Consider the following 12852-nt stretch of genomic DNA (forward strand, 5'->3'; position numbering starts at 1 on the left):
AGAGTTGGGGCATGGTCTGATGACGCATGCCCTGACTCTGCCCCCAGAGCACCATGATGCTGCATGCCATTCCAGATGGTGTGTGGCATCATGGTGTACCTCTGGCGCTGCGTCCAGATGATGCAGCACCGAAAGGATGCCATACAGCTGTTCCATTGTGGCTATGGCACCCTTTGGAGGGTGCCATAACTACAAAGGCTGGATCAGGGCTGTGGCGTGAGGTTGCCATTGTCCCAATATGGTCAGGAAAGAGGCGACATTGTCACCACTTAGGGGCAGTCTGTAGAACCCCTAATAGGATTGTTGCAAAAGAAAGAAAATACAGATATCCATTGTGTACATTGTAGTGAGCTCCAAGAGGAGGGGCAATAAACAAAATGTAATAATTACATTTATCAGGATCTTAGGCCAGCCATGGTGTTGCTAGGGTGGGTGTGGGGGTCTGTGGGTCTCAGCAGGTGACACCGTAAGGGGGGGGGGTGACACCACTGTTCCCCAAACTTCTGCCTTTTGGCAGAAACACGGTGTGGTGTTCACCTGTGTCCCTTTGCAATGCTGAAGAGACGTTTGAGTGGGGATAGGCTGAGTGGGAGGAAAAAGGAGAGGATCCAGGTTTTGTTTATTTTCTTCAAAAACTTTTTTTTAAACAAATTAAATATTCTTTTAAAATTTTCTTTAAAAACATTTTATCAAAATTTTACTTTAACCACATTAAACTAAGTACATGTAAGTACATTTGGGCTATGCATATTATAATGCAATTTCAAAGTATAATTTTAATTTTGCTAGTTGTTTATGACACAACTGTTGCCATTGCATGATGTGATACACCAGAATTATGATTTATGAGTAAAAATAATACTAACAGTTTTACTAAGGATTCGGTATGGGTGTGTTCAATGAAAGGAGATTTTGAGCTACAGTACAAGGTGGCACCAATTCCAGTGATGCCACTGATGCCAGCAAGAGTGTTAGTCCTTTGTTCAGGCTTCAGATATAGACCAGGAGTGCCTTAACTGCCCCTCTGGTTCTGATATTTTGCTGCAACCAAATAGAGTCCCGTAATTCCCATTGACCTGCGTTTTAAAATATGTGCTTCAAACTGCACTTGCTCCCAGAGATCTCTTAGCTTCATACACAGAATTCAGGACTCTGGGATATATTGTTTGCAGTTGAATGACTGTGAAAACATAGCAGCCTTCTGAATCGTTCTGGTTGCCTCCATCTTGATACCAATGACAGAACTGACAATCATGATCATCAAATTTGCCTCCTGATATTGTTGTCCATTTTTGTTGGGAAAACCACAACTACAACTATAGAGTTTCCTGGGTCTCCATTGCTCATCCAAGCAGTCATGTCCTGGAGCTGAGCCTTGAACAAATGAATTTAATATTTCAACATGACCAGTAAAACTCCAGAAATGTGAATACATATTTGAATTTAGAAACATCTACAATCTGTTTGTCCTAAAACTTGCCTTCTTAATTAAGAGTAAAGGCTTTTAAATGTCTAATTATTGATTCTAAGAAGCCACTCCAAGGAGGGTTTTTTTCTTCTTCTTTTGGTCTTGTTGAAGAATGGAATAGAAATTCTTTCAATAAATAAAGGTTTTTCGAATTCATTAGCTTTGTCAAGCCATATTTGGTTGGCATGGTAGAGTCACAAAGAAAACATTCACAGGAACAAGGCAGCAGAAGTGTATGTAGATATTACACATATATTTCATATTCATAAAGATTTTATTCTGTTACTGTACTCTTTCTGTATGAGATTTTAAATGAGAAAATTCACATTTTTTCATCCTTCATGAGAATGGCTACCTTAACATGTTTCTGTGCCAAGAAATTCATACAAGTTTTTACCTCCTGCTTGAGAATGAAATAAGGAGTGCTTCCCTTTTTGTCAAGGTTTCTGTAATCTGCACAAAAATGACTCTATGCAAGGCTACTGTCTTTTTTTTTTCCCCTTTAGGAAGCAAAACACAGTAAACAAAAAAGGACAGGCTGCTTTATAGAAAAAAGACTTGATAGATGTTTTTTTTAAAAAGACTAGGAAAAACTTGGACAATAAAAGAGGCCAAAGGAAAAGATGTCATTTTTATTCAATTAGTTTAACTATCACACCTAATTGTAGTTTAGAACAAAGGTCAAAATGTGCAAAAAAAAAAGTTATCTCAAATGTGAGAAATCTTATTCAAAAGGCAGGAAATATTTCATCATCTTGCGATGATGGAGACAATATACACAGAGAAAAGATGGAGACAAATACACAATTTCTGAAACATGAAAATATGACAAGAAAGGACTTACTATGGGCCAAAGCAGATGGCCCAGAAGCATAGCCAGAAACTGCTCCAGCACCAATCGGGCCAAGACTGCAGCAACCACATGTCCTGCTGCCAAAGTGGGCTGTGGCAGCAGTCCCAAACAGGCCGTTGAATTAAATCCGCTCCTAAAAAGTCTATCTTCTGCCACTTTGGTGTGGCCTAGGATTGGATTCCAGACACTTTGGGGGGCTGTGTACTCTGAATGCTGCCCCCAAAGCAGCCAGAAGCCACTTCTTTTGGTTCATCTGTTTCAGGTCAATGTTATGTTTCTGATTTATTATATTTATCATACAGTTTCATTGAAAGGCAGCTTACAAATATTTTATATCAAAAAATTATGATAAAGATAATGTTGTATCAATAATAAAAAGTACAAATATTATTTTAAAAAAATATTAAAATAACTGGAGATGAAATTATTTCATTCAGTTTGCACCTGTACACGGTTTCAACTGTTAAACATATGCTAGCTATCCTTATTTCAATGTAAAAATGATTTTGAACTCAAAAGAATGCCATTCTCTTCGTAGTATGATATTAACTACCAAATCCTCGGATATTGTTTTCAAATCTTTTCAAAAGTTAAGTTTAACAATTAAGAATCTACTGACCCAACAAATAACACCTAGAAATTCAAACTTGTTACATAGATCAAAAAGTTGGTTTGATCAGGACTGTATTAATGTGAAACAGGCTATCATTTTATTTTATTTACTGAGGAAGAGGTTAGTATTACCTTCATCTCTTTGCGATGAACATAGCCCTGCCAGACCACTGAAGCCTTTGCACCACAACTGTTCCATTCCTGGTGAAGAATGGGTGGGAGGAGGGATCACAATGGTATCCGGCTATAGTCAGATGCAAAATGATTACATCCGTTCACTGAGACCTCCAAAGTTCCCCAGGAGAATTTAACAGTTTCACCTCTGGCTATAGGGACAGAACTATATGCTTCTGTGATTTTCTCCATGGGTATGAGGCTCCATAGGTGAATGTCCATGGTTAAGGGGACGTCACAGGCTTAATATTAGGTCTAGGTGCTGGTAAATGGCTCAGTGTATTGTAGATTTGCATGCAGAAAAAGTACTGTAGTACTGCAACAAGATTGCAGCCAGTATATGTAACAATTCACTTTTCTCTGTAAAAGGGGGGCAATGTTACTGATTTTTAGGAAAAGCATAATGATGTGCTTCTTTTAGCTCCCTCCTGTGCTGGCAGTACATTTTGCAAACTACTTTTTCTGAGGCACATAGGAGGGCAACATGGATAAATTACAAAGTGGTCTAGGTGGTTTATTTCCACTTCATGTATTCATTGTCATTGGAGGAAGTTCAAAATACCATAGAACCATAGAGTTGGGAGAGACCTCAAGGGCCATCAGAGACCTCAAGGGCCATCAAGACCAACCCTCTGCCATGCAGGAATGCCAAATAAAGATTGTACCATAAAGGATGAGGTAACAAAGTTCAGTCCTCTGGCCACCTCATACTTGTAGTGTGATGACCTTCTGCAGTAATGTGGAAAGCAATGCATTACAATTAAATAATGTAACATGCTACTTTCTTAACCCCTTTGTACTGAAGAATGAGACCATGCATATAAGGTAACACTAACAGAATATGTTACACTGAGAGATAACAACTGCAAGCTCTGTTTCTGTCTAAATATATAAGTAGAGTGTTGGGTTGGCATGGCATTTTTATTAGCTTCTTAGTATTCATTTGCACTCTACTGGAAAAAAATTAACTGAGTCAAAAGACAGAATAGCTCAGTTTAAAAACGAATGAAAGGAAGTATCTCCTTGGAAGATCATGATACAATCTTCAGCTAAAGAGGCATAACCATACAAGTTCTTAAAATAAAACAAGCATAAACTTAGCTCCTCTGAACTCTGAACTTATAAATCAGACTTAAAAGCCTAAGATTGACTAGCTTTTTAACTTCTGCTATTTGAAATGAATATCTTAAGGAAGTACATGTTGTTGCTGTGGCATAAGTATCTTCAAAACAAACTGTATTCTCTATCAACTTGGATTTGAATGAGTAGCCATGAATAAATATGTACTGTTTATTTTTAGATTCACTGGTAGTGGTAATGCTTTGACTGTTTTCCAGTAAGATCTCATGATCCATGGAAGGGTGTACTAGGGTTATAGGACAGATAAAGAAGCAGAATCCAGCCACTACTCATTTCACAAGTGTAACCACCTCAGTGTAGGTGGTCGTGGCAGCAAGGAAAAGTTGTGCAGTTGTGAAGGAAGTAAGACATGGGAGAAATAGGCTGCTCAGAGGCAGTAAATTTTGCCTACCTTCCCTGACTACCACTGTGTGACCTTGGAAAAATAGCATCAAGTAGCATAGTGAACCAACATTATTTGGGATGAAATTTCTTCCTCTGAGATGAAATGATACAGCAAGGGAGAGAAAACTCAAATCTAAAAAGGACAAATCAGAACATGGAACCATCTTCTTTCAGCCCCTGTAGAAACTTTATAGTCCTTGTTTATATGATATCATGGGGGGAAAACTGGCACAGATCAATGGATGGCCTTCTCCTGGATGTGGTGGCAGAGATTTGGAATCTGGAGATATTGGCAGGTAGGATCACCTTATCAGTGAGATGATGATGATGATGATGATGATGATGATGATGATGATGATGATGATGATGATTACAAGATGTGGGTGGTTTGGTAAACCTGTTAGTGGAAAGGTGGGATGCAAATGTTTTAACAAAATCCAGTATGCCTCACCACAGCAGGGAAGATCAGATAAATGTCCTGCATGCCTACTCATTTGCGTGATCAGGTGCTAACTTGATTGGGATGTTCAAATTCTTCTCCCCCCTCCCTTTTTTTAATCTTTCAAACTGTCATGGACCAAATAGTCATTCAAACAGATTATTATTCTCTATATCATAAGACACCTGGCCACCGTACCAAGGCATCATCAACACTACCATCACTGAATTTTAATGCATTACAATATTAAGTAGATTACAAATGTCAAAGTAATTGCTAAGAAGTTATTTAAAAACAGCAACAACAACTCTGCATTATGGAAAGAGCAGGAGTTATTTGGCATTGGCAATAACGGTAAAATACACTGAGGTGGTACTATATAAATAAATAGTAATTCAACTTGTATTTGTTTCTGTAAGTGGAACATTATAAATAGGATGCATTACATTTTATTATATATATTCAGTATTCAGTGTAGGTAGTTTGTTATTTCAGCTACATGAAATATGACAACCACCATGTAAATGTATTTTCAAATGTAAATACTATAATTCTGCAAAGCATTCTAAATTGTTCCTAATGTATGCATATACACAACACTCCACAAACAAATTTAAATACACACAGAAAATATATAATTTTTGAATGAATTAGGATACAGTCCCTTCCCCTCTTTCTGCTTTACCTGACTCATTTTTAAAGTAGTGTTTCATTTGACTATTTTCCATATTTATTTATTTAGTTAGTTAGTAGCTATTCATTTCTGTAGATTGCAATGGGCCATGTTTAAATTCTTTAATCTATGGACATTGGGATAACAGGGAGAAATACTATAAACATTTCAATTTTGTAAATTCAAGAGGCGACTGGAATAAGGAAAAACACCATGCATTGTTAACAGTGGCAATATCAAATAAGTTTCAGCAATACATGAGGTTGTCTATTCTATATAGTTAAATTCATGTTACTATATTACTCTCATCTTCAAATTTCACTAGGAGGGTAAACACAAAAATCTAATATTCTAATAATTTCCTTTATCACTTCCCTACATTCATCCCATTGAAAGAAGAACAAGATTGAATATACTCCCCCTCCCTCCAAAAAGTCCTGTCCCCTTTTGAATTTAAAGTCCTAACTGAGAACATGTCTTTGTTAATTTATCTTATTGCATAAAATACAATACAATAAAATAAATCTTGTGCCAAAATAAATCTTGTGCTTGCTGTAACCAATCCACCCATTCTCTGTGCAGTGTGAGCATTTACGGTTGTCTTGCTGCCTGATAGGAATCCCCTCCTTTACCTGTTGGGACTTTGACAACTGGCTTGTGGTGAGATCATTAAATAGGCTTTCATCTAGCAGGTAGTTGTGGAGAAGATATGACATTGGCACCCCTTTGTGGTAGAAGACTGGGCTCTGGAACTGTCTCCACAGGAAGTGAGACTAGGGGGGCTGGGGAAAGAGTCTGACCTTGGAGCTGATCTTATAAAGTCAGGGGGCTTTGGAGGGAGCCCCCTCCCCAGGTTTTCCTTCTCAAAATGACCATATCAGATGGCAACCAATCTCTTTTTATTGCCCTTGGGGACTGGTGTTTTACCAAAGGGTGCGTGGGGCGGTGTCGTAGATTGACAGCTGCATCTGAGCTAAACCTGCACCAGGTTCCTCTCCCCTTCATTTGCTCAGCCCCACGTCTCAACCTAGACTTTATATGGCCCCTGTTTAACCCCAAATGCTGTGTCTGGTCCCATTATTTCATAGTTAATCAACAATTAGCTTCCCCCAGTTTGCCTCTAATCTACTTTGTATCTAGCAGACTGTACTGATGGTGTTTGAGCTATTCTTCTAGTGCTTGAGGATCACATACTTAGCAACTTAAAATCCTCTCATTAGCTATGTCTTTTAGTTGTGTATATGCAGACCCAGTCAAATATGACATGAATCCCCTGAAATGTATAGGAGGAGGTGATTATCCTGGTGAAAATATCTTGATTTTACTTTCCATAAATTGTAGGTCAAACTTGAGTCTATAACTATCAATACTAGACTTCTTGCCCTAATCAAAGCTCTTTACAACAACATCCAATTAAGAGAAAGGCTAGATCTCCAGGGGCATCCCTCTGAAACCATCTCCAGAGATGATACAGGGTTGTATTCTTGCACCAACCCTGTTTAACCTTTCTCTAAATAATAATAATAATAATAATAATAATAATAATAATAATAATAATAATAATAATAATTTATTTCTAACCCGCTTTTCCAATAGATCAAAGCGGGTGACAAGGAGAGTGCAATATACAATGATCTTGTGACTGAGCTAATGGACAATAATGTCCACCTGCCTAGGTTAAGTAGACAGTAGATTCCCAGTTCTGCTCTATGCCAATGATACTGTAATCCTGTGTAGCACAAGACTGGGGCTTAAACACCATCTCAAAATATTCTACCTACTGTTCTAGAAATGACCTCAAAATAAATGCCACCAAGTCTAAAATCTTGGTTTGTGAGCAAAACTAACATCTTTGCAAATAAAGCATAGATGATTGTCCCTTGGAACAAGTTAAAAGCTTTATATATCTGGGGCTGATATTTCATCCTAAGATCCAGTGGAGTCATCACAGATCTTTGGTGGTGAAAGGATCCCTTGATAGCAAATCAGGTATTTTAAGATTATTTCATTCCAAAGGGAACCAATTTATCCCACTGGCCCTCAAGGTTTTTAATGCTCAGATTGCATTCAAATTGTTATAAGCAGCCATTATCTAGATCAAAGCTGCCAATTTTGAATTTGATAGCTTCCACACAAAATTTCTCTAGCCACTCTTATGTGTTCCTAGATGTGTCCCGGATTAAGTTTACAAATGGGAGATTATCCTTTTCCCACTAGGACCTGGTTGTTTCCATTCAAACTTTGGCTCAGAGTATTTGTTTTCAAATCAGGTATAGGTTTGGTAAGTCATCTTACCTTGGATAACTATACTAATAGGTGGTCTAAATAGGTTGCTCAAACAGTGGCCACCATTGACCTTTCTGCATCTTTGCTTCTAAATATGGGCCTTAAAATGGCTCAACAGTTGCTGAGGTGAAGACTCTTGGACATTGCTTTCTACAATCTCAGATTCAACTCTATCACAGCTTGCTCACTCAGTGCTTTAAACCCCCATTACATAGGTACCTTCTGTCAGCCTTCTTACTTTCAAAACTTAATGGTATCAAAGTATTGCATCTTGTTTTCTAATGTGAGGTGCAATGTATTTCCTTCAAATCTACTTTTTGGAAAATATGTTGAGCTATCTACCCCTGCTAGACTTTGTCTTTGTGGATGGCAAGTTGTCACATATTTTATCTTATGTTTTTTGCAACCAGTGCTGTAACCAGCTGATCTTCCCTTTACTGAGTTCTAGGGCAGGTCATTCTGAATATCATCTTATCCGTTGCCACTTTTTTTGTTTCTAGTTGTTAAAATCAGAGAAAACAAATTATTAAAAAGGGATGAACAACAGTTATATACAGTAGAGCCTTGTTATACGCTGGGGTTTGGTTGAAGATCCCCCATGGATAACAAAATCCATGTATGCTCAAGTCCCATTAAATATAATGACATAGCAAAATGGTGTCCCTTATAAAAAATGGAAAATCAAGTTATGATACTGGAAATTTATACTTTTTTTGAATATTTTCAAATTGTGGATGCTTGAATCTGTGTATAAAAAATCTGTATATAAGAAGGGCCAACTGTACTTTAGATCTACAACTAATCAGTTCTGTACTGTATCTCATACTTTTAATCTAAATTTGTGTGATTTATTTGTACTTTTTATGCAATTTTTATTCCTTTTGCTGTTTTAGGTTACGATGTATTGTGTTGGGTCCAATGATCATCAATAAAGTTTGCTTGAATGAATATTAACCCAAAAGTTCCAAAGTGTCTTACTGCTGGGCTGGTTCATGCCAAGTGTGTTAGATGTAGCTCTAACTTCACACTAAGTAATTACTTAACTTAATCATTAATAAAATAGCACAAGAACAAGAAATGTCTCTTAAATTGTAGTCACAATGATTAAAACTAGCTTTTATTAACCAGGCAAATAAGGATGTGGTTCATTGATCAACTGAAGGCTGTAATAAATTCAGTAAATTAAATATTGTACCAATCCATAACTCAGTTTGACCTATAGGACCAGTTCTCATTCAACTGCACAATCAGACAAAAGTTTGCTTAATGTGGATCTTAAGGAACATTTTTGTGCTTTCTGGGAGGGTGAGACTACAGTGCACTGTAGAAAAGGCAGCCCATTGCATCAGGAAAAAACTGTCAGCATTCCTGCTTAAATCAGTACTCTGATAGTGATCGGACCAGGAATGGTATATTCCCTTGATCATTCCTGAAGCATTTTCCAAGAGACTGTGGAACTGCAGAAGTCTATACTTGCTAACCTTCACACAGAACACAGTTTCCTTGAAGAACAAAGATCGTAAGATGTGCTACCCTTGAAGCTGGTGTAGTTGATCACCTTCCCATTGAAGGTAAATGAAGGGGGAAAATCCATATTGAAGTGGTCTAGGGGAGATAATACCACTGGTATGCACATAAACATTCTGCACTGGCCAGCATCAGTCAGAAGGACAACACAGATTCTTCTATAGTGCTGTAAAAGTGTAGTATGATATTGTGCTTGATATCTTCTTGAATTAGCTTCTATTGAAAAACTGGAAAGAATAGGAAGGTAACATGCTGTTTGGAATTCCATTTGCATAGATACACAGGTATTTCATATCTACAAAGTAATAAAGAAAAGGTTTTCCCAATGGAGAGAAAGGCCATTTTGACCAGTAACAATCCTCTGCTCTCAGCCCTCCTTGTATGCCACAGTGGTAAACTGGGCCATACTGAAGAATACAAACATTGTCAGCATGTGATCGTCATCTCAATAGTGATCTATATATAATGTATCAACTACCCTTGAATGTGACTTTTCTCATTAGCAAGTAATTTTAGTAGAGTGAACTCACTAATGGAGTTCACTAATAGAGGCCAATAAGAGGAGTTGTGATGAGCAGAAGTCACATGGTTCTGCTCCCAACTGAAAAGTTTCCTTTTCCTCTTCCCACTCAAAATCATTAAAGGATCTAGATTGCAGACATGATACTCTTAAAGGCTTCTCCTGGTAACCAGATATTTTAAAAGAAACAAGAGAATAAACTACAATAATGAAATAAATATAAAGGGATAAATCAAAGAGACAGGTGATTACCCAAACAATAACCATAAATGCTAATGACTTCCGAAGTAAATTGTTTTACAGTGCCTGAATATTTTATTTGCAAGACTACAAATGAAGTCTCTGGTGGTTGCAAAAATATACAGATCCCATCACCACAACATGTTACACCAGGAGTATTTTTTTTTAAAAAAAATATACTTATGTAATTAAGAAGTACATATGGCTTTAATGAAGAAAAAGGCAGGAATGTATAATAGAATGAGACTTTCTTCTTGGAAAGACAAATAGAAAGCTTTAATTTAAACCTTCATAATTCCAGAAAGAACAAGTTCAAGGGTGAAAAAAAAAATGCCATCTGATGGTCACACTTACCTCAGCAATGAAGGACTTGGCCGTTGATGGGTTCATGACCAGAATGGCCCTTCTCAGAGTATCCCGGTAGCGGTTCAGTTCTTCAATCCGCATGGTGGCAAAGAGGCCTGTGATCATTTTATTGATGTTGTTCTCTACTTTCTGCAGTGCTACATCCATTCCCTGCTGAGATACTTTGTCCAAAAACTCTTGTATTCCACGGATATCTGGGAACATCAAAAGCCCATCAAAATGCTAATTACCATATAGAAAGAAGACAAAACCCATTTTGGCTTATCTGGAAAAAGGTATTCTTCGTCATGTCAAGCAACCACCCCCTGAAGGCCACATTAACTTAATATTCATTGGAATTGTTCCTCAGCTATGCTCATGACATGTCCTAAAGGGCTAATTTGTGAGAGGAAATTTTTAGACACTAGTTCATTTTGAAAAGAACCATTTAAAAATGGTATTTAATTATTCCTGCTTGCCTTCCTCTTTTGCTCATTGCATTGTTCCAGTTTCTGACTAACCCTATGGTGCTCAGAAAACAGTTTCTCATTAAGCAACACCTGCAGAGAAGAGGGCAATAAGTTATCAAAATGCAGCCTACAAGGATTTTATTTTGTTGGATGTAGCTTGGAAATCACATTATAACAATAATACACCTGTCATTTGGGGGAGGCAGACAATTGTTCAGTAATGTGAATGCTACCAGTGATAGCACCCATAACCATGAAAGAGAGAACAAAGATTATGTTGAGTCATTATGCGAGCATAAAAATAGTTGCACAAGTAGTTGTAACCTCTGTAAGTTACTTAAGTGTAGACTCTAATCAGCCAAGCATTCTGCAAGCACACATACTATCCCTCTTGCATCTCTGGTGTGCTGGGTGGGGCAATGGGTAAGATGAGCAATGAGCAAGCTGAAGGCCTTGGAATGAGTGGTCTACTTATGGGATCCAGAGTAACCAAGTTAGCATATATTCACATTATGCTAAAAGTGTATATTGGAACTTAGCCATTGAATCTTAAACTGATCTTATCCCATGAACTTTGTTTAAAGTATTTTGGGAGAAAGTTGCTTTCTAACCTGAGCTGGTAGAAGAAAAAGGGGTTACTCTATCTCCACAAGTACTCAGCCAGAGCAATGGTGAAAGGGAAATGGCCTATTAACATCTCTCCATTAACAGTATCTTAACATCTGTACCTGAAAGCCAGACTTTCTGCAGTGTTAGAATAATAACTGCATTAAAAATAGAGATAATACTACTTGGAAGTTGGGATGCTTCACAATACTGGGGCATGGGAAGGAGAATGCCTTCTCTCCCTGCCACACTTCTGATAAGAACTGCCTCTCTGAAATTGCTAGTTAGTCAGTAGCTCAATCAATAAATCATTTATTATGGTCATAGACCGGCATAGCTAAATGTAACAGATTGTACCTTAAAATACATAGTACATAAAAGTCATATAAAACAGAGTGGCATAAAATACAATACAATAAATTTTTAAAATTATCTAAAGTTCTTAAAAGTTGCTAGTTACATATAAGCTTTCCAGAGGAAGCTTCTCTTGAAATGCATATGGCATCTCCAGAAAGCTATTCCAGGAGAAAGTTAAACATATCACCTCCACTGCACAATTCTTGAGATAATCCTAGCATTCAAATAACACAAAAATGAACATGAATTGCATTCATGTAGTTAACATTAAACCTTATTTACTCTTCATGTGGAAAACAATTCATACTGCTTTCTCTCTTTTTTTGTGTGCAACCTTTCCATATAGGGAAAGAAGTAACTTTATGATATGTATCAAATATAAATCATAATAAAAATGATTTGTTATATCCATGTAGCAAATAATATAGTAGGGCCTAAGGAGCTATACTGAAATTAAAGCTAAATTCATCTAACAGGTATTTGAAAGCTACTAGATAATTTTATTCAGATATAGCAGTTGTCATAGAACACATAGCGATCTAAGCTAAATAGTCTGTGAGAACCCATGTCTAGATAAATCTTAATCTTTTCTTGATTAAATATCATTAGCAAGCTCATGTGACAAATAAACACATTGCTTATTTATGCTTTCTACAGACAAATCAAGCTACTTTTAGGATAGTTTTCAACCTATGTTCTAAACATGGTGTGCCAGCAACTAGGAGTTGGTGGATAAGAAGGTCAGTAGTTATGGTTGC

General features: G+C 37.2%; 1 protein-coding gene across 2 annotated transcripts in view; it reads right to left on the bottom strand.

The window, feature by feature from the left end:
* GRID2 (glutamate ionotropic receptor delta type subunit 2) overlaps positions 1–12852 on the bottom strand; it is an 845491-nt gene that overhangs the window by 429105 nt on the left and 403534 nt on the right. For both annotated transcript variants that reach the window (XR_006104285.1, XM_042470711.1), the window contains exon 3: positions 10671–10876. Coding sequence is in view for 1 of the 2 variants with exons in the window: in XM_042470711.1 (XP_042326645.1) it covers positions 10671–10876 (206 nt within the window). In the remaining variant the exon portion in view is untranslated. The remainder of the gene's footprint in view (positions 1–10670; positions 10877–12852) is intronic.

This window comes from Sceloporus undulatus, chromosome 5 (assembly GCF_019175285.1).
Source record: "Sceloporus undulatus isolate JIND9_A2432 ecotype Alabama chromosome 5, SceUnd_v1.1, whole genome shotgun sequence".
Taxonomy (NCBI): domain Eukaryota; kingdom Metazoa; phylum Chordata; class Lepidosauria; order Squamata; family Phrynosomatidae; genus Sceloporus; species Sceloporus undulatus.